At 43.6% G+C, this 26,330-nt stretch overlaps 1 protein-coding gene across 13 annotated transcripts in view; it reads right to left on the bottom strand.

The window, feature by feature from the left end:
* Nucleotides 1-18,023, bottom strand: part of mark4a (MAP/microtubule affinity-regulating kinase 4a) — a 52,637-nt gene extending 34,614 nt beyond the window's left edge. For all 13 annotated transcript variants that reach the window (XM_090186124.1, XM_036989879.2, XM_036989881.2 and 10 more), the window contains exons 1-3: nt 17,365-18,023; nt 4,182-4,379; nt 3,137-3,190 (exon numbers count right to left, since the gene is read on the bottom strand). In XM_090186124.1, coding sequence (XP_090042250.1) covers nt 3,137-3,190; nt 4,182-4,379; nt 17,365-17,415 — 303 coding nt within the window. In that variant the 5' untranslated portion in view covers nt 17,416-18,023. The remainder of the gene's footprint in view (nt 1-3,136; nt 3,191-4,181; nt 4,380-17,364) is intronic.
* Nucleotides 18,024-26,330: the final 8,307 nt, after the last annotated feature.

Below are 26,330 nucleotides of genomic sequence, written 5' to 3'. Positions count from 1 at the left end.
TGGTGAGTTACTGCCGCTCTAATATCCAATAGTTCTTCCCGGCTGTATGTAATGACACAAATCCATTCCTGAGCTAATAACGGAAAAAATAGTACATAAACAAACAAAATACTGCAGAGTTGCTTAAGAGCTAGTTGCGATGCTGCCATCTCCGTCAGCGCCATTAAAATCTTAGGGTTAAGTTAGGGGTAAGGGAAACAGGATTTTGAATGGGATTCAATTGTTTGGACCCAACAAGTATAGTAAAACAAACGTGAAACAAACATGTATGTGGAAGTGGGGGGTTATGAGGCAATGTTACCATGTGCACTACAAGTTAACCTCTTAGAGCTCTAGGGGCGCTATTTCATTTTTGGATAAAAAACGTTCCCGTTTTAAGCGCGATATTTTGTCACGAAAAGATGCTCGACTATGCATATTCTTGACAGTTTTGGAAAGAAAACACTCTGAAGTTTCAGAATCTGCAAAGATTTTGTCTGTAAGTGCCCCAGAACTCATTCTACAGGCGAAACCAAGATGATGCATCACCCAGGAATTAGCAGAATTTCTGAAGCTCTGTTTTCCATTCTCTCCTTATATGGCTGTGATTGCGCAACGAATGAGCCTACACTTTCTGTCGTTCGCCCAAGGTCTTAGCAGCATTGTGACGTATTTGTAGGCATATCATTGGAAGATTGACCATAAGAGACTACATTTCCCAAGTGTCCGCCTGGTGTCCTGCGTCGAATTCGGTGCGCAATTGCCAGCTGCTTCCACTTTACCATTTGATTCAGGGGAGAAAGCATGTGTCCAAGAACGATGTATCAATGAAGAGATATGTGAAAAACACCTTGATGATTGATTCTAAACAACGTTTGCCATGTTTTCAGTCGATATTATGGAGTTAATTTGGAAAAAAGTTTGCGTTTTGAGGACTGAATTTATGGATTTTTTTTGGTGGCCAAATGTGATGTATAAAACAGAGCTATTTCTAATACACAAGGAATCTTTTTGGAAAAACTGAGCATCTGCTATCTAACTGAGAGTATCCTCATTGAAAACATCAGAAGTTCTTCAAAGGTAAATGATTTTATTTGAAGGCTTTTATGTTTTTGTTAATGTTGCGTGCTGGATGCTAACGCTAATGCTAACGCTAAATGCTAACGCGAAATGCTAACTCTAGCTAGCTACTTTTACACAAATTATTGTTTTCCTATGGTTGAGAAGCATATTTTGAAAATCTGAGATGACAGTGTTGTTTACAAAAGGCTAAGCTTGAGAGATGGCATATTTATTTCATTTCATTTGCGATTTTCATAAATAGTTAACGTTGTGTTATGCTAATGAGCTTGCTGATAGATTTACACAATCCTGGATACAGGGTTTTTTTCATAGCTAAACGTGACGCAGAAAACGGAGCGATTTGTCCTAAACAAATAATCTTTCAGGAAAAACTGAACATTTGCTATCTGAGAGTCTCCTCATTGAAAACATCTGAAGTTCTTCAAAGGTAAATGATTTTTTTGAATGCTTTTCTGTTTTTTTGTGTAAATGTTGCCAGCTGAATGTTAATGCTAAATGCTACGTTAGCCATCAATACTGTTACACAAATGCTTGTTTTGCAATGGTTGAGAAGCATATTTTGAAAATCTGAGATGACAGTGTTGTTAACAAAAGGCTAAGCTTGAGAGCTAGCATATTTATTTCATTTCATTTGCGATTTTCATGAATAGTTAACGTTGCGTTATGGTAATGAGCTTGAGTCTGTATTCACGAACCCGGATCCGGGATGGGGAGATCAGAAAGGTTAAAGTACTATATGTGTATTCATGTCTTTACATTTTCCATTTCTCTCTTTACTCTGAGTATTGCATGTTTGTGTTGCATGTTAAATTCTGCCCTGATGGTGTGACCTGTGAAATATTCTCAAAACAGGAAGTAAGTTAGCATTCAGTATTGTGAGGTAGTTGGATGATAGGATCAAGATACTTGCATGTGATGAGTCCAGGGTTTTTCCTGCATAGTGAATTCTTAGGTCGGCTGACCGTGACTACTGCCTCACTGAGTTACCACCTACTACCTTTTTTTGAGCCAGGAAAAATCCTGGCGTCATCCTGAAGGCTCTGTTCCAATATCCATATACTAGCATACGACTTAAAATTAGGCAATATATTGGGCATGCATTGAAAGAGATGTGCTAGTATGGACATTGGAACGTAGCCAATGGTCAATGATCCCTGATTGTCAGCCATGTTTCTTATACCCTTCATGCACAGCAAACCCTGAGTGTCCATTGTGGGTCTTCCATTTATGCACAGGAACAACTAGCCTGTTTGTCCACCATTCTGGTTCTGGTAAAACCCAAGTGTCCACTGTCTATCATTCGGGATATACCCTGAACGTGCTGATGAACATCAAATCATCTCACTGTGACAGACCTCACCATTCCCAAAGACACACTTGCAACTCATGCCAACCGCAAAACAAAATAGCTGCTTTCACAGCAACAACCAATATATACACCTTCAAATCCATAGCTGTTCCATGTTCCAGTCACCCAGTCAGTCATCCAGTCGTCCTTCTATCCAGTCAGCCAGCCATCCTCCATCTAGTAATCCAGTTATCCAGTCACCCAGTAATCCAATCACCCAGTCATATAATTATGCAGTCAACTCATCATCCAGTCGTCCTTCCATCTAGTCAACCAGTCATCAAGACATCCTTCCATCTAGTCAACCAGTCATCCAGTCGTCCTTCCATCCAGTCAACCAGTCATCCAGACATCCTTCCTTTCAGTCAGTAATCCAGTCATCCAGTTCACAGCACCTGCCAAACAGTATCACGTCCCTCTCTCTCTCTCTTGCTCTCTCACTAATCGGGAGACCAGAGTAGCAGCGTTCCACAAAAACACTGATCCTGCTGCAGGTTTCCTGGTACTTTACTTTAGTAATTCAGTCATTGAAAAAACTCACTTAATAAAGATGCCCCTGCCTGATTGTGAGACTTATGGTGATCTTACTCAGTGTAATGTCAATGGGAAAAGAGGGAGTTTATTAAGCATTTATTAAGTGTTCATTAAGCGTTTATTAAAGTCACGTCCACTGTGACTGAAAAAAAACAGATTGATAATTAAAAAATGCAAATGGCCAATACTCACCTTTTGTAGGCTGGTTGGATTCAACTGAGTTTTGTCAATGATTTTTATTGCAACCTGGAGGAGGCATGAGGAGAACTTGGGGTCAGAGAAAGCAAAGAAGGACATTTTACAAAAAAGCACAACAAGAAGACAAAAACATCCCAGTAGAAAAACTAGTGGTCGCTAAGGCCAAAGCTAATTGGGATCCATTTAAATAAAAGAACAACCACAACTATAGATCCCCCTCCCATCCACTTCCTATCCATGACAAAGTCTCACATCTCTGCCCTATATCCCATGTCCCCCCCAATCACTACAACAACCCAAACCTAAGACCAGGGTTCCCCAACTGACAACCCGTGGGTGGTTTTATTCCCACCTCCCCCTCTCTCTTTGCCTCCGCTTGCTCTCTCTCCATCTCTCTTGCTTTCCCTCCTCCTCCTTTCTCTCTCCTCCTCCTCTCCCTCCCGCCTCTCTCCCTCTCTCCACGCTGCTCTCTCTCTCTCTGTGCCGCTCTTTTTCTCTCCCCGTGCCTCTCTCTGTAATTGTTGGACATAAAATAATGTAAAAACACCAGGAAATCAGCTCCAAGTGATTTTAATTTTGGTAATCTGTTCCCAAGTATTCCCAAGCATAATAGAGAGACGTGATGCTATACAAATGTAAGCAAGGTTTGAAATTCTTCTGTTTAATTCAAATATTATATCTGTTTAGGCTTCTTGCAGTCAATTTGCAGTCTACAAATTATTTGTAATTATGTTCCGGCCCCCCGACCAGCCGCCCAAGAAAATCGGCCCGCGACTGAATCTAGTTGATGATCCCTGCCCTAGACTTGACATTCTATGCATCTGAAGAGATTTTAGATAATTTGCTTGGTATAAACACTAGAGTGAAGCTTCTTGCTATGCTGGGTCTAGAGGTCAATTTGGGATTGGGCCCCATGCATCCGTCCAACTCACTACCATAGAAATGTACACTATTTCTACGCTTTCTATGACTAGCACCCTTCCTTTGCATCATGTACCTTACCCAACAACCCCCCACCCTCCCTGTGCCCCAGCCTCACCTCCTTGCCCGTCAGGATGTGGCGCGCCAGTTTGACCTTGGCAAAGTTGCCCTTGCCGATGGTCTTGAGCAGGCGGTAGTTGCCGATGTGCGGAGTCTCGTCAGAGCAGGAGGCCATGGAGTTCCTGCAGCGGGCACCCAGCGAGCGGCTGGACAGGCTGGTTCCCTTGTCTGAGCGGCTGGCAGCCAGGGTCACATGCTGGGGGGAGAGAATATATGGGAAAGGGGGGGGGGTCACCACCAGCACCCCGATGACAACGACCACGCAAAGCCTGGTAACTCTAAAACTCTTTTCACACTATCCTGGTGACCCGAAACATACACTGAACAAAAATATAAATCGCAACATATAAAGTGTTGGTCCCATGTTTCATAAGCTGATCAAATCATTCCCAGAAATCCTGCAGTACATAGACACAAAATCTTATTTCTCTCAAATTTGGTGAACAAATTTGTTTACATCCCTGTTAGTGAGCATTTATCCTGCCAAGATAATCCATCCACCTGACAGGTGTTGCATATCAAGAAGCTGATTAAACAGCATGTTCATTACATAGGTGTGTAAAATGTGCAGTTTTGCCACACAACACAATGCCACAGATGTCTCAAGTTTTGAGAGAGCGTGCAATTGGCATGCTGACTGCAGGAATGTCCACCAGACCTGTTGCCTGAAAATTGAATGTACCTTTTTCTACCATGAGCTGCCTTCTACCATAAGCTGCGTTTTAGAGAATTTGGCAGTACGTCCAAACATCCTCACAACCCCAGAGCATGTTTAACCACGCCAGCCCAGGACCTCCACAAACTCATTCTGATTGGCTGGGCCTAGCTCTCCAGTGGATGATGCCCCCCCAGCCCACCCCTAACCACACCCCTGCCCAGTAATGAGAAATCCATAGATTAGAACATAATGAATTTTCAGTTATTTCAGTTGACTGATTTCCTTATATGAACTGTAACTCAGTAAAATCTTTGAAATTGTTGTATGTTGCTGTCACGACCTGACCTTAGTTATCTTTGTTTTCTTTATTATTTTGGTTCGGTCAGGGTGTGACGAGGGTGGTATGTGTGTTTTGTCTTGTCTAGGATTTTTTGTATATCTATGGGGTTTTGATATTGTCTAGGTATATGTAGGTCTATGGTGGCCTGAATTGGTTCCCAATCAGAGACAGCTGTTTATCGTTGTCTCTGACTGGGGATCCTATTTAGGTTGCCATTTTCCATTTTGGTTTTGTGGGTTATTGTCTATGTGTAGTTGCATGTCAGCACGCGGTCTTTATAGCGTCACGTTCATTTTGTTGTTTTGTTAATTTGTTTAAGTGTTCTTCGTTAATTAAAGAAGTATGTATTCCAATCACGCTGCGCCTTGGTCTCATCAATATGACGAACGTGACAGAATAACCCACCAAACCAGGACCAAGCAGCGTGAAAAGGAGGAACAGCGCTTAATGGGGAAATGGACCTGGGAGGAGATATTAAATGGAGCAGGACCCTGGACACAGCCGGGGGAGTATCGGCGTCCTAAGGAACGGCGATACTACGAGGAGAAATACAGGAGAATAGAGGAACGGTGACGATATGAAGGTACACGGCTAGCACGAAAGCCCGAAAGGCAGCTCCAATAAAATAATGTTGGGGGTGCACATGAGGAGATTGCCTGAGTCAGATAGGAGATCTGAGACAACTCCTCGTGCTTACTGTGGGGAGCGTGTTACTGGTCAGGCACCGTGTTATGCGGTAGAGCGCATGGTGTCTCCAGTGCGCTATTCTAGCCTGGTGTGCTCTATTCCAGCTCCTCGCATTGGCCGGGCTAGAATGGGCATCCAGCCAGGAAGGGGGATGCCGGCTCAGCGCTCCTGGTCTCCAGTATACCTCTTTGGACCAGGATATCCTGCGCCGGCTCTGCGTACTGTGTCTCCGGTGAGTCTGCACAGCCCAGTGCGTCCTGTGCCAGCGCCCTGAAAATAAACATCCAGCCAGGACGGGTTGTGTCAGCTCTACACTCCAGACCTACAGTGCGCCTCCACAGTCCAGTACGTCCTGTTCCTCCTCCCCGCACTCGCCCTGAAGTGCATGTCACCAGCCCGGTACCACCAGTGCCGGCACCACACACCAGGTTTCCAGTGCGCCTCCAGGGTCCAGTACGCCCTGTTCCTGCTCCTCGCACTCGCCTTGAGGTGCATGTCCCCAGCCCAGTACCACCAGTGCCGGCACCACGCACCAGGCCTACAGTGCGCCTCGGCAGTCCAGTACGCCCTGTTCCTGCTCCTCGCACTCACCCTGAGGTGCGTGTCCCCAACCCGGTACCACCAGTGCCGGCACCACGCACCAGGCCTACAGTGCGCCTCGGCAGTCCAGAGTGTCCGGCGACAGTACCGAGTCCAGAGCGTCCGGCGATGATACCCAGTCAAGAGCGTCCCGCGACGGTACCCAGTCCAGAGCGTCCCGCGACAGTACCCAGTCAAGAGCGTCCGGCGACAGTACCCAGTCCAGAGTGTCCAGTGACAGTACCCAGTCCAGAGCGTCCGGCGACATTACCCAGTCCAGAGCGTCCGGCGACATTACCCAGTCAAGAGCGTCCGGCGACATTACCCAGTCAAGAGCGTCCCGCGACAGTACCCAGTCAAGAGCGTCCGGCGACAGTAACCAGTCCAGAGCGTCCAGCGACAGTACCCAGTCCAGAGCGTCCGGCGACAGTTCCCAGTCAAGAGCGTCCGGCGACATTACCCAGTCAAGAGCGTCCGGCGACATTACCCAGTCCAGAGCGTCCGGCGACGGTACCCAGTCCGGAACCTCCGGCGACGGTACCCAGTCCGGAACCTCCGGCGACGGTACCCAGTCCGGAACCTCCGGCGACGGTACCCAGTACGGAACCTCCGGCGACGGTACCCAGTCCGGAGCGTCCGGCGACGGTACCCAGTACGGAACCTCCAACGACGGTACCCAGTACGGAACCTCCGGCGACGGTACCCAGTACGGAACCTCCGGCGACGGTACCCAGTCCAGAAAGTCCGGCGACATTACCCAGTCCGGAACCTCCGGCGACGGTACCCAGTCCGGAACCTCCGGCGACGGTACCCAGTACAGAACCTCCGGCGACGGTACCCAGTCCGGAACCTCCGGCGACGGTACCCAGTCCAGAGCGTGCCACAGTCCGGAACCTCCAGCGACGGTCCCCAGCCTGGGGTCTCCAGCGACGGTCACCAGCCCGGAAGGGGGGCGGCATCCAGAACCAGAGCCGCCACCGAGGTTAGATGCCCACCCAGACCCTCCCATATAGGTTTAGGTTTGCAGCCTTTGGGGGGGGGGATACTGTCACGACCTGACCTTAGTTAACTTTGTTTTCTTTATTATTTTGGTTAGGTCAGGGTGTGACGAGGGTGGTATGTGTGTTTTGTCTTGTCTAGGGTTTTTTGTATATCTATGGGGTTTTGGTATTGTCTAGGTATATGTAGGTCTATGGTGGCCTGAATTGGTTCCCAATCAGAGACAGCTGTTTATCGTTGTCCCTGATTGGGAATCCTATTTAGGTTGCCATTTTGGTTTTGTGGGTTATTGTCTAAGTGTAGTTGCATGTCAGCACACAACTTATAGCCTCACGTTAATTTTGTTAGTTTGTTTAAGTGTTCTTTGTTAATTAAAGAAGTATGTATTCCTATCACGCTGCGCCTTGGTCTCATCAATATGACGAACGTGACAGTTGCGTTTATATGTTTGTGCAGTATACTTAGCTGGCTCTGATATTTTATTTTCATTGCCTTCTCTAGTACGTTTCCAGCAACTATGGTGGATGCGTAACCAGGCCAGCCCAGTACAGCTCGGCGGGCTAAAAAGGGTACAAGACCAACTGTGAGACCAATAGCCCTTTCACACTACTGTGCCAACCGATGACCTGAACCACACTACTGTGCTGGCTTGGATGGAAGGAATTTTTATTTTCAAATGGCCCCTTCCAGCATGGTTTCAGCAACTATGGTGGATGTGTAACCAGGCCATTACAGTTTGGCTCGGCATGGTAGTGTTTAAGGTACTATTCTACTGGACTGGACTGCCATTATAGCATGGTGGCTCTGGCTCTCCAATAGGACAGGGTATTTATTTATTTATTTTTTATTTCACCTTTATTTAACCAGGTAGGCAAGTTAAGAACAAGTTCTCATTTACAATTGCGACCTGGCCAAGATAAAGCAAAGCAGTTTGACACACAATGACACAGAGTTACACATGGAGTAAAACAAACATACAGTCAATAATACAGTAGAAACAAGTATATATACGATGTGAGCAAATGAGGTGAGATAGGGGAGGTAAAGGCAAAAAAAGGCCATGGTGGCAAAGTAAATACAATATAGCAAGTAAAACACTGGAATGGTAGATTTGCAGTGGAAGAATGTGCAAAGTAGAAATAAAAATAATGGGGTGCAAAGGAGCAAAATAAATAAATAAATAAATAAATAAAATAAATACAGTAGGGAAAGAGGTAGTTGTTTGGGCTAAATTATAGGAGGGCTATGTACAGGTGCAGTAATATGTGAGCTGCTCTGACACCTGGTGCTTAAAGCTAGTGAGGGAGATAAGTGTTTCCAGTTTTAGAGATTTTTGTAGTTCGTTCCAGTCATTGCCAGCAGAGAACTGTAAGGAGTCGCGGCCAAAGAAAGAATTGGTTTTGGGGGTGACCAGAGAGATATACCTGCTGGAGTGCGTGCTACAGGTGGGTGATGCTATGGTGACCAGCGAGCTGAGATAAGGGGGGACTTTACCTAGCAGGGTCTTGTAGATGACATGGAGCCAGTGGGTTTGGCGACGAGTATGAAGCGAGGGCCAGCCAACGAGAGCGTACAGGTCGCAATGGTGGGTAGTTTATGGGGCTTTGGTGACAAAACGGATGGCACTGTGATAGACTGCATCCAATTTGTTGAGTAGGGTATTGGAGGCTATTTTGTAAATGACATCGCCGAAGTCGAGGATTGGTAGGGTGGTCAGTTTTACAAGGGTATGTTTGGCAGCATGAGTGAAGGATGCTTTGTTGCAAAATAGGAAGACAATTCTAGATTTAACTTTGGATTGGAGATGTTTGATGTGGGTCTGGAAGGAGAGTTTACAGTCTAACCAGACACCTAGGTATTTGTAGTTGTCCACGTATTCTAAGTCAGAGCCGTACAGAGTAGTGATGTTAGACAGGTGGGCAGGTGCAGGCAGCGATCGGTTGAAGAGCATGCATTTAGTTTGACTTGTATTTAAGAGCAATTGAAAGCCACGGAAGTTGAGTTGTATGGCATTGAAGCTTGCCTGGAGGGTTGTTAACACAGTGTCCAAAGAAGGTCCAGAAGTATACAAAATGCAATGGTGGGTAGTTTATGGGGCTTTGGTGACAAAACGGATGGCACTGTGATAGACTGCATCCAATTTGTTGAGTAGGGTATTGGAGGCTATTTTGTAAATGACATCGCCGAAGTCGAGGATTGGTAGGGTGGTCAGTTTTACAAGGGTATGTTTGGCAGCATGAGTGAAGGATGCTTTGTTGCAAAATAGGAAGACAATTCTAGATTTAACTTTGGATTGGAGATGTTTGATGTGGGTCTGGAAGGAGAGTTTACAGTCTAACCAGACACCTAGGTATTTGTAGTTGTCCACGTATTCTAAGTCAGAGCCGTCCAGAGTAGTGATGTTAGACAGGTGGGCAGGTGCAGGCAGCGATCGGTTGAAGAGCATGCATTTAGTTTGACTTGTATTTAAGAGCAATTGAAAGCCACGGAAGTTGAGTTGTATGGCATTGAAGCTTGCCTGGAGGGTTGTTAACACAGTGTCCAAAGAAGGTCCAGAAGTATACAAAATGGTGTCGTCTGCGTAGAGATGGATCAGAGAGTCACCAGCAGCAAGAGCGACATCATTGATGTATACAGAGAAGAGAGTCGGTCCAAGAATTGAACCCTGTGGCACCCCCATAGAGACTGCCAGAGGTCCGGACAACAGACTCTCCGATTTGACACACTGAACTCAGAGAAGTAGTTGGAGAAGTAGTTGGTGAACCAGGCGAGGCAATAATTTGAGAAACCAAGGCTGTCGAGTCTGCCGATGAGGATGTGGTGATTGACAGAGTCGAAAGCCTTGGCCAGATCAATGAATACGGCTGCACAGTAATGTTTCTTATCGATGGCGGTTAAGATATCGTTTAGGACCTTGAGCGTGGCTGAGGTGCACTCATGACCAGCTCTGAAACCAGATTGCATAGCAGAGAGGGTATGGTAAGATTCGAAATGGTCGGTAATCTGTTTGTTGATTTGGCTTTCGAAGACCTTAGAAAGGCAGGGTAGGATAGATATAGGTCTGTAGCAGTTGGGTCAAGAGTGTCTCCCCATTTGAAGAGGGGGATGACCGCAGCTGCTTTCCAACCTTTGGGAATCTCAGACGACACGAAAGAGAGGTTAAACAGGCTAGTAATAGGGGTGGCAACGATTTCGGCAGATCATTTTAGAAAGAAAGGGTCCAGATTGTCTAGCCCGGCTTATTTGTAGGGTTCCAGATTTTGCAGCTCTTTCAGAACATCAGCTGACTGGATTTGGGAGAAGGAGGAATGGGGAAGGCTTGGGCGAGTTGCTGTGGGGGGTGCAGTGCTGTTGACCGGGGTAGGGGTAGCCAGGTGGAAAGCATGGCCAGCCGTAGAAAAATGCTTATTGAAATTCTCAATTATAGTGGATTTATCAGTGGTGACAGTGTTTCCTATCTTCAGTGCAGTGGGCAGCTGGGAGGAGGTGTTCTTATTCTCCATGGACTTTACAGTGTCCCAGAATTTTTTTGAGTTAGTGTTGCAGGAAGCAAATTTCTGCTTGAAAAAGCTAGCCTTGGCTTTTCTAACTGCCTGTGTATAATGGTTTCTAGCTTCCCTGAAAAGCTGCATATCACGGGGGCTGTTCGATGCTAATGCAGAACGCCATAGGATGTTTTTGAGTTGGTTAAGGGCAGTCAGGTCTGGGGTGAATCAAGGGCTATATCTGTTCCTGGTTCTAAATTACTTGAATGGGGCATGCTTATGGTAATACTGAGAGTGAAGACCTCTAAGCAAGATAACACTGATGTAAGATTGTTTTCCCTAGATCCATTTGTTCATGCAGTTGAAGTCAGAAGTTTACATACACCTTAGCCAAATACATTTAAACTCAGTTTTTCACAATTCCTGACATTTAATCAGAGTAAACATTCCCTCTATTAGGTCAGTTAGGATCCCCACTTTATTTTAAGAATGTGAAATGTCAGAATAATAGTAGAGAGAATTATTTATTTCAGCTTTTATTTCTTTCATCACATTCCCAGTGGGTTAGAAGTTACATACACTCAATTAGTATTTGGTAGCATTGCCTTTAAATTTTTTAACTCGGGTCAAACGTTATGGGTAGCCTTCCACAAGCTTCCCACAATAAGTTGGGTGAATTTTGGCCTATTCCTCCTGACAGAGCTTTTTCAGTTCTGCCCACACATTTTCTATAGGATTGAGGTCAGGGCTTTGTGATGGCCACTCCAATACCTTGACTTTGTTGTCCTTAAGCCATTTTGCCACAACTTTGGAAGTATGCTTGGGGTCATTGTCCATTTGGAAGACCCATTTGCGACCAAACTTTAACTTCCTGACTGATGTCTTGAGATGTTGCTTCGATATATCCACATAATTTCACTTCCTCATGATGCCATCTATTTTGTGAAGTGCATCCGTCCCTCCTGCAGCAAAGCACCACCACAACATGATGCTGCCACCCCGGTGCTTCACGGTTGGGATGGTGTTCTTCGGCTTGCAAGCCTCCCCCTTTTTCCTCCAAACATAACAATTGTCCTTATGGCCAAACAGGTCTATTTTTGTTTCATCAGACCAGAGGACATTTCTCCAAAAAGTATGTTCTTGGTCCCCATGTGCAGTTGCAAACCGTAGTCTAGCTTTTTTATGGCGGTTTTGGAGCAGTGGCTTCTTCCTTGCCGAACGGCCTTTCAAGTTATGTTGATATAGGACACATTTTACTGTGGATATAGATACTTTTGTACCTGTTTCCTCCAGCATCTTCACAAGGTCCTTTGCTGTTGTTTTGGGATTGATTTGCACTTTTTGCACCAAAGTACGTTAATTTCTAGGAGACAGAACACGTCTCCCTCCTGAGCATTATGACGTCTGTGTGGTTCCATGTGGTTTATACTTATGTACTATTGTTTGTATAGACGAACGTGGTACCTTCAGGCATTTGGAAATTGCTCCCAAGGATGAACCAGACATGTGGAGGTCGACAATTTTGTCGACATGTGGAGGTCTTGGCTGAGTTCTTTTGATTTTCCCATGATGTCAATCAAAGAGGCACTGAGTTTGAAGGTAGACCTTGAAATACATCCACAGGTACACCTCCAATTGACTCAAATGATGTCAATTAGCCTATCAGAAGCTTCTAAAGCCATGACATCATTTTCTGGAATTTTCCAAGCTGTTTAAAGGCACAGTCAGCTTAGTGTATGTAAACTTCTGACCCACTGGAATTGTGATACAGTGAATTATAAGTGAAAAAATCTGTCTGTAAACAGTTGTTGGAAAAATTACTTGTCATGCACAAAGTAGATGTCCTAACCGATTTGCCAAAACTATAGTTTGTTAACAAAAAATTTGCGGAGTGGTTGAAAAAAATATTTTAATGACTCCAACCTAAGTGTATGTTAATGGACTAAAAATTAGATGAATGGACTGAAAGCAACACCCAGGACTGCTGGTATACCATAGTTCTACACTGAAATTATATTCTAAGTTGGTATATTATCTTTGATTTGGACAACATCATGCCTGGGCTGCTGGGCACAATGCACAATGTTTTGGAACGTTTAGATAGAAACATATAATGTAGAACAGATGTCTCGCTACAAACATGTAGACTAAAGACCCATGTTCTATTCATGATACTTATATTTGCGATGCTTCACAAGGTTTACCTATGGAACGTGGCCCTAGTGCGGCTTGAATAGAAATACGGGAGATCATTCACTTCTAGGTAACAGATGTTGCTGAACATATGAATATGTCATTATAAATACTACTTTCATAGAACATCTTGTGCCAATTTTGGACTTTCTGATCTGTCTGATACCTGGGACAAATGTACTACTGTGTGATGTGACTATCAGTGGTCAGAAAAGTATCCAATTGTTCTACTTGAGTAAAAAATAAAGGTACCTTAATCTAAAATGACTTAAGTGAAAGTCACCCAGCAAAATACTACTTGAATAAATGTCTAAACGTATCTGGTTCTAAATGTACTTTAGTACAGTGGTGGAAAAAGTACTCAATTGTCATACTTGAGTAAAAGTAAAAAGCACAAGTAAATGCAATACATCAAAATTCCTATATTAAGCAAACCAGATGGCACCATTTTCATGTTTTTTTCAATTTAGGGACAAACAGAAGCACACTCAGATCATTTACACACGCAGTATTTGTGTTTAGTGAGTCCGCCAGATCAGAAGTATTAGGTTTGACAACGCGTTATATTGATAGGTGTGTGAATTGGACCATATTGCTACCCTGCCTGAGCATTCTAAACGTAACGACTACTTTTGGGTGTCAGGGAAAATGTATGGAGTAAAAAGTACATAGTTTCTTTAGGAATGTAAGAGGAAATGTTGTCAAAAATATAAATAGTAAAGTACAGATACCCCCCAAAAAGACTTAAGTAGTACTTTAAAGTATTTTTACTTAAGTCATTTACACCACTCACCACACCACTGACCAGTCACATAATGTCCGTGTTAAATACTTAGTCAGGGGCCAAGATGCCAAGATCACTGATGTTACTTCTAGCACTACAAATACTGAGCTGAGTTTGTTTTAGACTGCCTGGAGTGTCATTTGTGCAGGATTTGCAATTTTGGGAGTTTCTATTGGAAGAGGCAAGCTCAATCAAACACAGCTAAAGTATTTGAACCCAGGACTGGTATGCATCACATGCTAGTAAGTGCTCGATTCCAGAACCCAACAGCTTTAGTAATAGGTGCTGTGAAGATCCAATCCAAAGCTTGAGTCATGGCTAGTTTTCAGTCATTCAGGCAGGCAGCAGAGCATAAGAAAAAAAGTGTCATGTGATCAAAAGGAAACAGGACCCAAAAAAACACAAGAATAAGATGCCAGTAAGAGAGAGAGAGAAACAGAGAGAGGCGGAGAAAGAGAGAGAGAGAGAGAGAGGTGGAGAGAGAGAGAGAGAGAGAGAGAGAGAGAGAAAGGTGGAGAGAGAGAGGTAGAGAGGTGGAGAGAGAGAGAGGTGGAGAGAGAGAGAGGCAGAGAGAGAGAGGTAGAGATAAAGAGAGGTGGACAGAGAGAGAGAGAGAGAGAGAGAGAGAGAAAGGTGGAGAGAGAGAGAGGTAGAGAGGTGGAGAGAGAGAGAGGTGGAGAGAGAGAGAGGCAGAGAGAGAGAGGTAGAGATAAAGAGAGGTGGACAGAGAGAGAGGCAGAGAGAGAGAGAGAGAGAGCACGAGAGAGAGAGTGAGTGAGCGAGAGAGCAGATGCAGGCACAGTGGTCCCTGGCCGGTCTCGAGGCCTGAGGCGTAACACTTCCATCCCCTCAGCATGTCCTCCTGCTCTCTGCCTGAATGGCAACCTATTTCCTTTAAAATGCACTACTTTTGAATAGGGCCCATCTGGTCAAAAGTATCAAATCAAATCAAATTTTATTGGTCACATACACATGGTTAGCAGATGTTATTGCGAGTGTAGCGAAATGCTTATGTCCACTAAATAAGGAAGAGGTCCATGGGGCTCTGGTCAAAAGTAGTGCACTTTATAGGGAATAGGGTGCCATTTGGAATGCAACCACAGTCTCCACACAAACATTTGGGATTCGTAATAATGACAGATTGCTTCATCAAACAGTTCCTTGATAAACACACATTTCAGCAGAGAAATTACCATTTATGGAATCACATCTAAAGAGGAACCCCCATACACAAGTGCGTATAGTACGTTAAGCAAATTAGATAGGCCTACAGTGCATTTGGAAAGTATTCAGGCCCCTTCCCCTTTTCCACATTTTGTTATGTTACAGCCTTATTCTAAAATTGATTAAATACAACTTTTCCTCATCAATCTACACACAATACCCCGTAATGACAAATCAAAAACAGGTTTAGACATTTCTGCAAATGTACAAAAAAAAATAAAACGGAAATACCTTATGTAAATAAGTATTCAGACCTTTTGCTATGAGAATCGAAATTGAGCTCAGGTGCACATGTTTCCATTGATCATCCTTGTGATGTTTCTACAACTTGATTGGAGTCCACCAGTGGTAAATTGATTGAACATGATTTGGAAAAGCACACACCTGTCTATATAAGGTCCCACAGTTGACTGTACATGTCAGAGCAAAAACCAAGCCATGAAGTCAAAGGAATTTTCCATAGAGCTCAGAGACTGGATTGTGTCGAGGCACAAATCTGGGGAAGGGTACCGCAAAATTTCGGCAGCATTGATGGTCCCCAATAACATTGTGGCCTCCATTCATTCTTAAATGGAAGAAGTTTGGAACCACCAGAACTCTTCCTAGAGCAAGAACCCGATGGTCACTCTGACAGAGCTCCAGAGTTCCTCTGTGGAGATGAGAGAACCTTCCAGAAGGACAACCATCTATGGAGCACACCACAAATCAGGCCTTTATAGTAGAGTGGCCAGACGGAAGCGACTCCTCAGTAAAAGGCATATGACTGCCCACTTGTAGTTTGCCAAAAGGCACCTAAAGGACTCTCAAACCATGACAAACAAGATTCTCTGGTCTGATGAAACTAAGATTGAATTCTTGGCCTGAATGCCAAGCGTCACGTCTGGAGGAAACCTAGCACCATCCCTATGGTGAAGCATGGTGGCTGCAGCGTCATGCTGTGGGGATGTTTTTCAGCAGCAGGGACTGGGAGATTAGTCGGGATCTAGGGAAAGATGAATAGAGCAAAGTACAGAGAGATCCTTGATGAAAACCTGCTCTAGAGCGCTCAGGACCTCAGACTGGGATGAAGGTTCACCTTCCAACAGGACAATGACCCTAAGCACACAGCCAAGACAATGCAGGAGTGGCTTTTGGACAATTCTCTGAATGTCCTTGAGTGGCCTAGCCAGAGCCTGGACTAGAACCCATCAAACATCTCTGGTGAGACCTGAAAAATAGCTGTGCAGCAACGCTCCCCATCCAATCTGACAGAGTTTGAGAGGATCTGCAGGAAAGAATGGGAGAAACTCCCCAAATATAGGTGTGCCAAGCTTGTAGTGCCAAATAGACTCAAGGCTGTAATCGTCGAAGGTGTTTCAACAAAGCACTAAGTAAAGGGTCTGAATGCTTATGTAAATGTCATATTTCAGTATATTTTTTTAATACATTTGCAAAAATGTCTAAAAACCTGTTTTGCTTTGTCATTATAGGGTATTGTGTGTAGATTGCGGATTTTTAATTTAATCCATTTTAGAATAAGGCTGTAATGTAACAAAATGTGGAAAAAGTCAAGAGGTCTGAATACTTTCCGAAGGCGCTGTAGATAGATAGATTATGTTTATTACTAATCTCTATTGTTGCTTGTCCGGGCCCGACTGCTACTGGCTAGAGGCTGTAGCGGATGGCGCTGCGCTGTTTAACCCGATAGCTCTGTATAGTCCGCTATACGCAGCAATCAATTGCATTTGCACAACATTGTATGCAATGATCCGAAAGAGTTATCTTAAAATTAATCGGACTAGTGAAGTTTTCTCGTTTTTATTAATAGGGTACGACAATATGCCAGTCATAACGGCTGGAATACACCGGCAGTACGTGACATCACTATCTCTATACAGCGTTATAAATAGGTGACGGTTAGTATGAAGCTTCTGCGCATATCCACTGACTGAGTGTTATCGTATGCGGATGGACTCATCCCGGTCTGTTCGCCTTTTGCCATCATCTCTTTCGCTGTTAAAACGTTCAAGGATACGGCCCATTTTGAAAGAACCTGCTATGCTAAATATCCATCCACTCTCATAAACTGGCTCCCTTTTCAAACAACCAAAATGCACACCATGTAATATGCGCTACAAATAAATATGGTGAATGTAAGGCACCATATTATGAGACATAAAACAATAATCCACATAGGATGCAGAATTTCTGCATGCACACAAATTATGGGGATAGCCTAATAATTCCACTTACATGGTCCGTGCCCCTGTCGTTCCCAGACGGTAACGCAGAACGAGAAGACATTTTCCCTGAGTTTTTCCAGAATTACTCTTTGTTTGCGCTTCTAATATTTACAAGATCAGGCTCCACTGATAATAACATCCGACATCGGCAGTTCCGCAGCTGAGACCAGGTCCAAATCAATCTGCTTCTTCTCCAACCCGCGAAGCAGTGATCGAGAGGAGACTTCTGCCAATCATGGCAGCAGCAGCCAACCGATATCGGGGGTGTCCTCAAGCAAGCTGCATTTCTCTGGCAAAATTCGCTCAATTCGGAAATTTTGCACGAAAAGGAACGCAAACCCACGACTAAACGTAAATTATGGACTAATACAGGGTGATGTTTGGCCAAAGCCCAATGTTTCTGTAGCGACTCTCCACCCCCTGCCTCAGTTTGGCATACAAACAAATATGGCTTCGGGAGGAGCGTCCCCGTTTATAATAATACAACTGTATGATCTACCAATGGCCCATCGCTGTCCTGCATGCAACCGACGGTGATTGCATCACTCCTCGGGAAAACACAGGGTATTTTTGCAAAAAGGCCGAATCGTTCATAACCCGATTGTCCTGGTGGCTGCTCCGTGAGATGCGCCAATTCTCCCGTCAAAGACGCTTACTGACACATCTACCGACCGAAAACGCACTGCCTATTTTATGAGCGTAAACTTGAGCGTAAAATAAACCTATCCAAAACTGCAGAGGGAATGAGCGTGTTTGAATCACTGACCCATCTTCAATATGTATTATAGGCCTACTGCATCATTTATGTGGCCTATTGTTTGTTCTTGCATTTGTATCCAAACCGTTTGAGTACATTACGATCGGTGCTATTCTGATTGGTTAGCTATAGCCTAAACCAGTATTTAGATAAACAAACACCCCGCCACGCTCTCCAATGCATCAATCCATTTTTAAGGTATTCTCCCAACCAAAGCCATCACTCCAGAGCAGGTGCACACATTGGGATTATTGTAGGCTAGCCTACAGATCGACCAATATACCTTCTCTAGTCAAATCGGGAGCCTGGACATTTTTTATGATATGAAGATTAATATGAATAAATTATTCCAAAAGGGAGAGTTAATTGGACATCACTTTCGGTATTGTATACTTGGACTAGCCTAGTTACAACTATGTTGCAGATAAAATCAGGACTAGGCCTAAAGTGTATAGCCTAATATTAAAGTGAATAAGAAATACAGGAATTCAAATGTTTGTACATCTAAATCATATATAAAAACAAAAATGGTATGTGTTATAAAATGCAAGCCACCGCTGAGGGTAGACTATGTAGCAATGTGTAATTACATGGTTAGAACAGTTAAGCAGCCTTTGTAACAACAATGTTGATATTTTGATTTGAGCAAATATAGGCCTGTCTTTGTTGTTGTGAATTTTGATTTGGGTGGGGGTGCAATGGGGTAAAAATAGGATCTAACAGTATCTCAGTCATAGGGTTTCAAAATTCCTCCGAACATAATTTGGGGAAAGTTACTGGAATTTGGCAACTCTAAACTAACCCATTTCCTAACCTTAACCTAAATATCTTAACCTGCTGCGTTATTTATCAAACCTGCTACGTAAATTCTCCTAAACGTTGTCATTAGTTCTCTTAAGCTGCAACATAAATTCTCCTGAACTTTGTCTTTATCACAAATTCTAATAAAGAAACAAGCTACGTCCAATTAATCTGATATTGTATGATGGTAAAACGTATGATGGTACTCTAATTCAGATGATATTGTATGACTGTAAAACGTATGATAACGCGTACTCTAATTCAGATGATATTGTATGATGGGTAAAACGTATGATAGATAACACGTACTCTAATTCAGATGATATTGTATGACGGGTAAAACGTATGATAGATAACACGTACTCTAATTCAGATGATATTGTATGATGGGTAAAACGTATGATAGATAACACGTACTCTAATTCAGATGATATTGTATGACGGGTAAAACGTATGATAACACGTACTCTAATTCAGATTATATTGTACAACTGCAATTCCATTCGTAACGTAACATATCATACTAAATGGAGGGATACAAATTTACATCCCAAATCCTAAGAATTTCCCTGAAACCATACAAATCAATGCTATTGTGCCCTTGAGTAAAGCACTTAACCCTAAATTGCACTCCATCCAGCAGAGCTGCTGTGGCTGACCCTGTGCTCTGGTCAAAAGTAGTGCACTATATAGGGAATAGGGTGCCATTTGGGACGTAAATCCTGTCTATATGCAGCATTGTCTATTAACACATATACTATCAGCACATACTAACCCATGAGTTTGGTCATATTGATGCTAGAGCAACCAAGTAGATTGGGATCCTTTCCTATTCAGGTATGGGCCTTCTTCAAATACACACAATATGCATCTTTCCTCCCTTCCTTCCTCCATTGAGTTTATGTGAATTGGTGAAATTAATGTAGTGGAAATCTTGATGTTAGATAGGTGATTACTTCAAGGAAGGGTGAAAGGATGGAAGGAAGGATGTTTTTAAACAAGCCCTTGGTCTACCCAGCAGGGGCACAACCCTGCAGTGCTTTAAAGCTTCCAGCAGATGGTACTAGTGTGTTGTCACAAAATCACACAGTAACCTTTTCACCAAACCTAATCTAGAAATAACTTTCATATAAAGTTATTGCCTTTCACAATGCAATGGTCACAGTACTTTTCATATGATTCTCTTTTCATTTGTTTAAATACATCTGACCATCACTTAATCCAACTGCGCTTAAGGTTTAATCACTTCACTGTTTGATAAACCTATAGATTTTAAACTGGTTTGTCTACTATAAATGGATTTTGATTTTGATTTTGTTAAGTATAAACATCGAAATTACATGTATGATACCTGATAAGCATACATAATGACTACTCGTTATTGCTAATTGATTTCACATAGTGATAGCCACAATATGTTCACCATATAAAAGGGTGTGTGTGAACACTTGCAATTTCTTTCAATATAGATAGAGCAGGATAGATAGCAAGGGAGAGGAAGAAATCAAAGAGCTTGTAGACAAGGGGCCCGTCAGCGAGATGGGCATGGGCCCCGTCAAAGATGTGGACATAGGAGAGAGGGAACTGTTGTGTCTAATGAATTCCGGGCCATCGTTGTTGACCATGTGATAAAAATAGGCCTTACCATGGCAGAGGCTGACAGATTAGTTCACCTCAGTCTGACAAGATCAACTGTCAATTCGATCATGGAAACATTTCACCAAGAAAACAGATAAATCTGCAGGATATATACTATGCTTTACCATTACATTTACAGTAAATTACATTATAATGCGTGTAAATTCACAGAACATGTTACAGTATTCTTACAGTATGATTTATTGACTGTATACTCTGTCCTACCCTCAGAAGTAATAGAGGACCCTATGGTGGTGGCCGTGTGCTGACCGTCCAGCAGTGGTTGAAAGGGTGAGGGCCAGGAATGACATAAGGCTGTCCGAAATAAAGCAGACCATTGAGGAGAACAATGACATCTTTGCCGATGTGGCATCCATCAGCCTACCAACAATCATCTCGCCTTTTGAGGCGGCACCAGGTATCTTTGAAACACATTTGTCTGGTACCTTTTGAGAGAAACAACAACCTGGTGAAACAATTGCTGGCCAAGTATGTTCAGGTACAGCACTATATACTGTATTACAGTTACTATGATGCACATGTTACTTCACAATACCATATTGGATCTATATTGTAAAAATGAACTAATCAAAATATATTTTTAGAGGGTGATGGTGCTTGATGCTGCTGTGAACCATCACAAGTATATTTTTGTTGATGAAGCAGGCTTCAAAATGACCAAAACTCAGCGCCGTGGGCGGAACCTCATTGGTAAACGGGCGACCGTCCAAGTGCCTGGACAACGTGGGAGAAGCATCTCCATGTGCACAGCCATCACTGACGATGGTATCGTAGCACCTAGGCCAGTACTTGGGTCCTGTAATGCTGTGCACCCCATTGTGTTTCTCAATTAAATTGAGCAGGCCTGTCAAGGTGAAGGGGTCACCTATGTCATTGTGTGGGACAATGTCAGGTTCCACCATGCAGAGGTTTTTCAGGAATGGTTTTGGGCCCTTCCCCAATTCTTGACCCTATACCTGCCCCCATACATTCCTTTCCGCAACCCTATTTTTTTTCAGCATAGAGGTGGAATGTGTTTACGATCACCATGAGCGTGCCACCCTACTTCTGGCCATGGGTGAGGCACACAACCTCAAACTTGGATTCGCCATGCCAAAAGTTTTTTCCCGCGGTGCATAAACAATGACATTCACTGTGACATTCATTTAATTAGTTGTGACATTTGTTTAATTTAATTTCTTACATTTGATTACAGGCAGTACAGTATATGTTGCAATTATATCTGAAAAAATGTTTTTTTTGCATGAGTGATTGTAGAGGATGTCTTCATTGAAATCACCTTCGATTACACATTGCATAGATATTATGGAAATTGTAGATTTTCTGTAGATTTTGTTTAGTAATGGAAGTGTATTGCCTAAAGTGAAAACTGTAATTTATAGTACTGTAGCATATTACTTTCAGCACTTCTAAGAGCGATTTCAAACGTGTATCTTGCATTGTTTGCTATTGGATTAACTGGTAGTTAAAACTACTTGAAAATATATCATTATTTTGGGATTCGGTGATTAAACCAATGTTCTCATTACATTTCACAACTTATATTTTCAATCCATGGTCGTTTGGTGAGAGATGTTTACAATCCAAATGAATGCACAATGACAGGTTTTTAATGAAAGCTTGGCTGCCTTACGTGTGACCAGTTTGGAGTTTTGTACTAAGAGTTATGAAAATGTACCACATACAGTGCGTTCGGAAAGTAAATCCTACTCCTTGACATTTTCCACATTTTGTTACATTACAGCCTTATTCTAAAATCAATTAAATTATTTCCCCCCTCATATATACACACAAAACCCCATAATGTCAAAGCAAAAACAGGTTTTTAGACATTTTTGCAAATGTATAAAAAAAAATAAAAAAAACTGAAATACCTTATTTGCATAAGTATTCAGACCCTTTACTATGAGACTCGAAAGTAACAGGGTGCACCTGAGCTTAACATTGATCATCCTTGAGATGTTTCTACAACTTGATTGGAGTCCACCTGTGGTCAATTAAATTGATTGGACATGATTTGGGAAGGCACACATTTGTCTATATAAGGTCCCACAGTTAACAGTGCATGTCAGAGCAAAAACCAAGCCATTAGTTCAAAGGAATTGTCCGTAGAGCACCGAGACAGGGTTGTGTCGAGGCACAGATCTGGGGAAGGGTACCAAAATAATTATGCAGCATTGATGGTCCCCAAGAACACAGTGGCCTTAAATGGAAGAAGTTTGGAACCACCAAGACTCTTCCTAGTGCAGGCCGGCCAAACTGAGCAATCAGGGGGGAAGAGCCTTGGTCACGGCACACTGCCAAGACAACGCAGGAGTGGCTTCAGGACAAATCTCTGAATGTCCTTGAGTGGCCAAGCCAGAGCCCAGACATGAATCCAATCAAACATCTCTGGAGAGACCTGAAATAGCTGTGGAGTGACACTCCCATTCAACCTGACAGAGCTTGAGAGGATCTGCAGAGAAGAATGGGAGAAACTCCCCAAATACAGGAGTGCCAAGATTGTAGCGTCATACCCAAGAAGACTCGAGGCTGTAATCGCTGCAAAAGGTTCTTCAACAAAGTACTGAATAAATGGTCTGAGTACTTATGTAAGGGAACACCCCCCTGAAATGGACAAAAATGAATGGGAACATATTGGCACCATACGAAACATATACACAATGTCCAATACCACTCAATTGGACGTCTTTCATTCAAAGTTGATTGCAAATGCCATATGGCAAATACCAAGTGTAACACTGCAAAAAGCCAATAGATGGCGAGTGCGCTCCACCGCAATTTTTCATATCGCAAATGTAACACAAGTCAAGACCCAAGAGTAAAATGTTGAAAATTTGAACATTTTTTCAAAAACGTATCACCCCCTTAGAAAAGTGCTTTCTGGACCATTTTTCGAAATTCTTTCGATTTTTTTGTCCATTACACATGTATAAGAACTGTATGAACATACTTTTGTCAAATTTTATTATCATAATTTGTAAAAAATACAAATAAAAAAAAGACTTGTCCATAAGACATATGTTTTGTCCATTTTCAATATAATTTCATAGAAAGTCAAAAGTCAAAAGTCGAAAATAGTAAAAAATTTGACAAAACTTATCCCGTTTTTTCAAAAGTCTTTTGATTTTTTTGTCAATTACACATGTATATAAGAACTGTATCAACATACTTCAGTCTTTTTTTTTTACTACACTGCTCAAAGAAATAAAGGGAACACTAAAATAACACATCCTAGATCTGAATGAATGAAAATTCTTATTAAATACTTTACATAGTTGAATGTGCTGACAACAAAATCACACAAAAATGATCAATGGAAATCAATTTATCAACCCATGGAGGTCTGGATTTGGAGTCACACTCAAAATTAAAGTGGAAAACCACACTACAGGCTGATCCAACTTTGATGTAAGGTCCTTAAAACAAGTCAAAATGAGGCTTAGTAGTGTGTGTGGCCTCCACGTGCCTGTATGACCTCCCTACAACGCATGGTCATGCTCCTAATGAGGTGGAGGATGGTCTCCTGAGGGATCTCCTCCCAGACCTGGACTAAAGCATCCGGCAACTCCTGGACAGTCTGTGGTGCAACGTGGCGTTGGTGGATGGAGGGAGACATGATGTCCCAGATGTGCTCAATTGGATTCAGGTCTGGGGAATGGGCGGGCCAGTCCATGACATCAATGCCTTCCTCTTGCAGGAACTGCTGACACACTCCAGCCACATGAGGTATAGCATTTTCTTGCATTAGGATGAACCCAGGGCCAACCGCACCAGCATATGGTCTCACAAGGGGTCTGAGGATCTCATCTCAGTACCTAATGGCAGTCAGGCTACCTCTGGCGAGCACATGGAGGGCTGTGCGGCCCCCCAAAGAAATGCCACCCCACACCATGACTGACCCACCGCCAAACCGGTCATGCTGGAGGATGTTGCAGGCAACAGAACGTTCTCCACAGCGTCTCCAGACTCTGTCACGTCTGTCACATGTGCTCAGTGTGAACCTGCTTTCATCTGTGAAGAGCACAGGACGCCAGTGGCGAATTTGCCAATCTTGGTGTTCTCTGGCAAATGCCAAACGTCCTGCACGGTGTTGGGCTGTAAGCACAATCCCCACCTGTGGACGTCGGGCCCTCATATCACCCTCATGGAGTCCGTTTCTGACCGTTTGAGCAGACACATTTGTGGCCTGCTTGAGGTCATTTTGCAGGGCTCTGGCAGTGCTCCTCCTGCTCCTCCTTGCACAAAGGCGAAGGTAGCGGTCCTGCTGCTGGGTTGTTGCCCTCCTACGGCCTCCTCCACGTCTCCTGATGTACTGGCCTGTCTCCTGGTAGCGCCTCCATGCTCTGGACACTACGCTGACAGACACAGCAAACCTTCTTGCCACAGCTCGCATTGATGTCGAGGTCAGTACAAGTGCATAAAAGCTGGGACAGAGAGAATGAAAAACAGCTTCTATCTCAAGGCCATCAGGTTGTAAAACAGCCAACACTAGCACAGAGAGGGGGCTGCGTACCTACAGACGTGATATCATTGGCCTCTTTAATAAATGGAACACTAGTCACTTCACATTACTCATCTCACAAACTCAGCAAAAAAAGAAACATCCCTTTTTCAGGACCCTGTCTTTCAAAGATATTTCGTAAAAATCCTAATAACTTCACAGATCTTCATTGTAAAAGGTTTAAACATTGTTTCCCATGCTTGTTCAATGAACCATAAACAATTAATGAACATGCACCTGTGGAACGGTCATTAAGACACTAACAGCTTACAGACGGTAGGCAATTAAGGTCACAGTTATGAAAACTTAGGACACTAAAGAGGCCTTACTACTGACTCTGAAAAACACCAAAAGAAAGATGCCCAGCGTCCCTGCTCATCTGTGTGAACGTGCCTTAGGCATGCTGCAAGGAGGCATGAGGACTGCAGATGTGGTCAGGGCAATACATTTAAATGTATGTACTGTGAGACACCTAAGACAGTGCTGCAAGGAGACAGAACGGACAGCTGATCGTCCTCGCAGTGGCCGGCCACTTTTAACAACACCTGCACAGGACTGGTACAGGATGGCAACAACAACTGCCTGAGTTACACCAGGAACGCACAATCCCTCCATCAGTGCTCAGACTGTCTGTAATAGGCTGAGAGAGGCTGGACTGAGGGCTTGTAAGCCTGTCGTAAGGCAGGTCCTCACCAGACATCAACAACAACAATGTCGCCTATGGGCTCAAACCCACCATCGCTGGACCAGACAGGACTGGCAAAAGTGACTGACGAGTCACGGTTTTGTCTTTACCAGTTGTGATAGTCGGATTTGCATTTATCGTCGAAGGAATGAGCGTTACACCGAGGCCTGTACTCTGGAGCGGGATCGATTTGGAGGTGGAGGGTCCGTCATGGTCTGGGGCAGTGTGTCGTAGCATCATCGGACTGAGCTTGTTGTCATTGCAGGCAATCTCCACACTTTGCATTACAGGGAAGACATCTTCCTCCCTAATGTGGAACCCTTCCTGCAGGCTCATCCTGACATGACCCTCCAGCATCACAATGCCACCAGCCATACTGCTCATTCTGTGCGTGATTTCCTACAAGACAGGGATGTCAATGTTCTGCCATGGCCAGCGAAGAGCCCAGATCTCCATCCCATTGAGCACATCTGGGACCTGTTGGATCGGAGGGTGAAGGCTACGGCCATTCCCCCCAGAACTTGCAGGTGTCTTGGTGGAAGAGTGGGGCAACATCTCACAGCAAGAACT

Source organism: Oncorhynchus mykiss, chromosome 10 (assembly GCF_057628025.1).
Source record: "Oncorhynchus mykiss isolate SJ-2025 chromosome 10, ASM5762802v1, whole genome shotgun sequence".
NCBI lineage: Eukaryota > Metazoa > Chordata > Actinopteri > Salmoniformes > Salmonidae > Oncorhynchus > Oncorhynchus mykiss.
The sequence above is the reverse complement of the archived record's forward strand: the minus strand, read 5'-3'. Positions and strand labels throughout refer to the sequence as shown.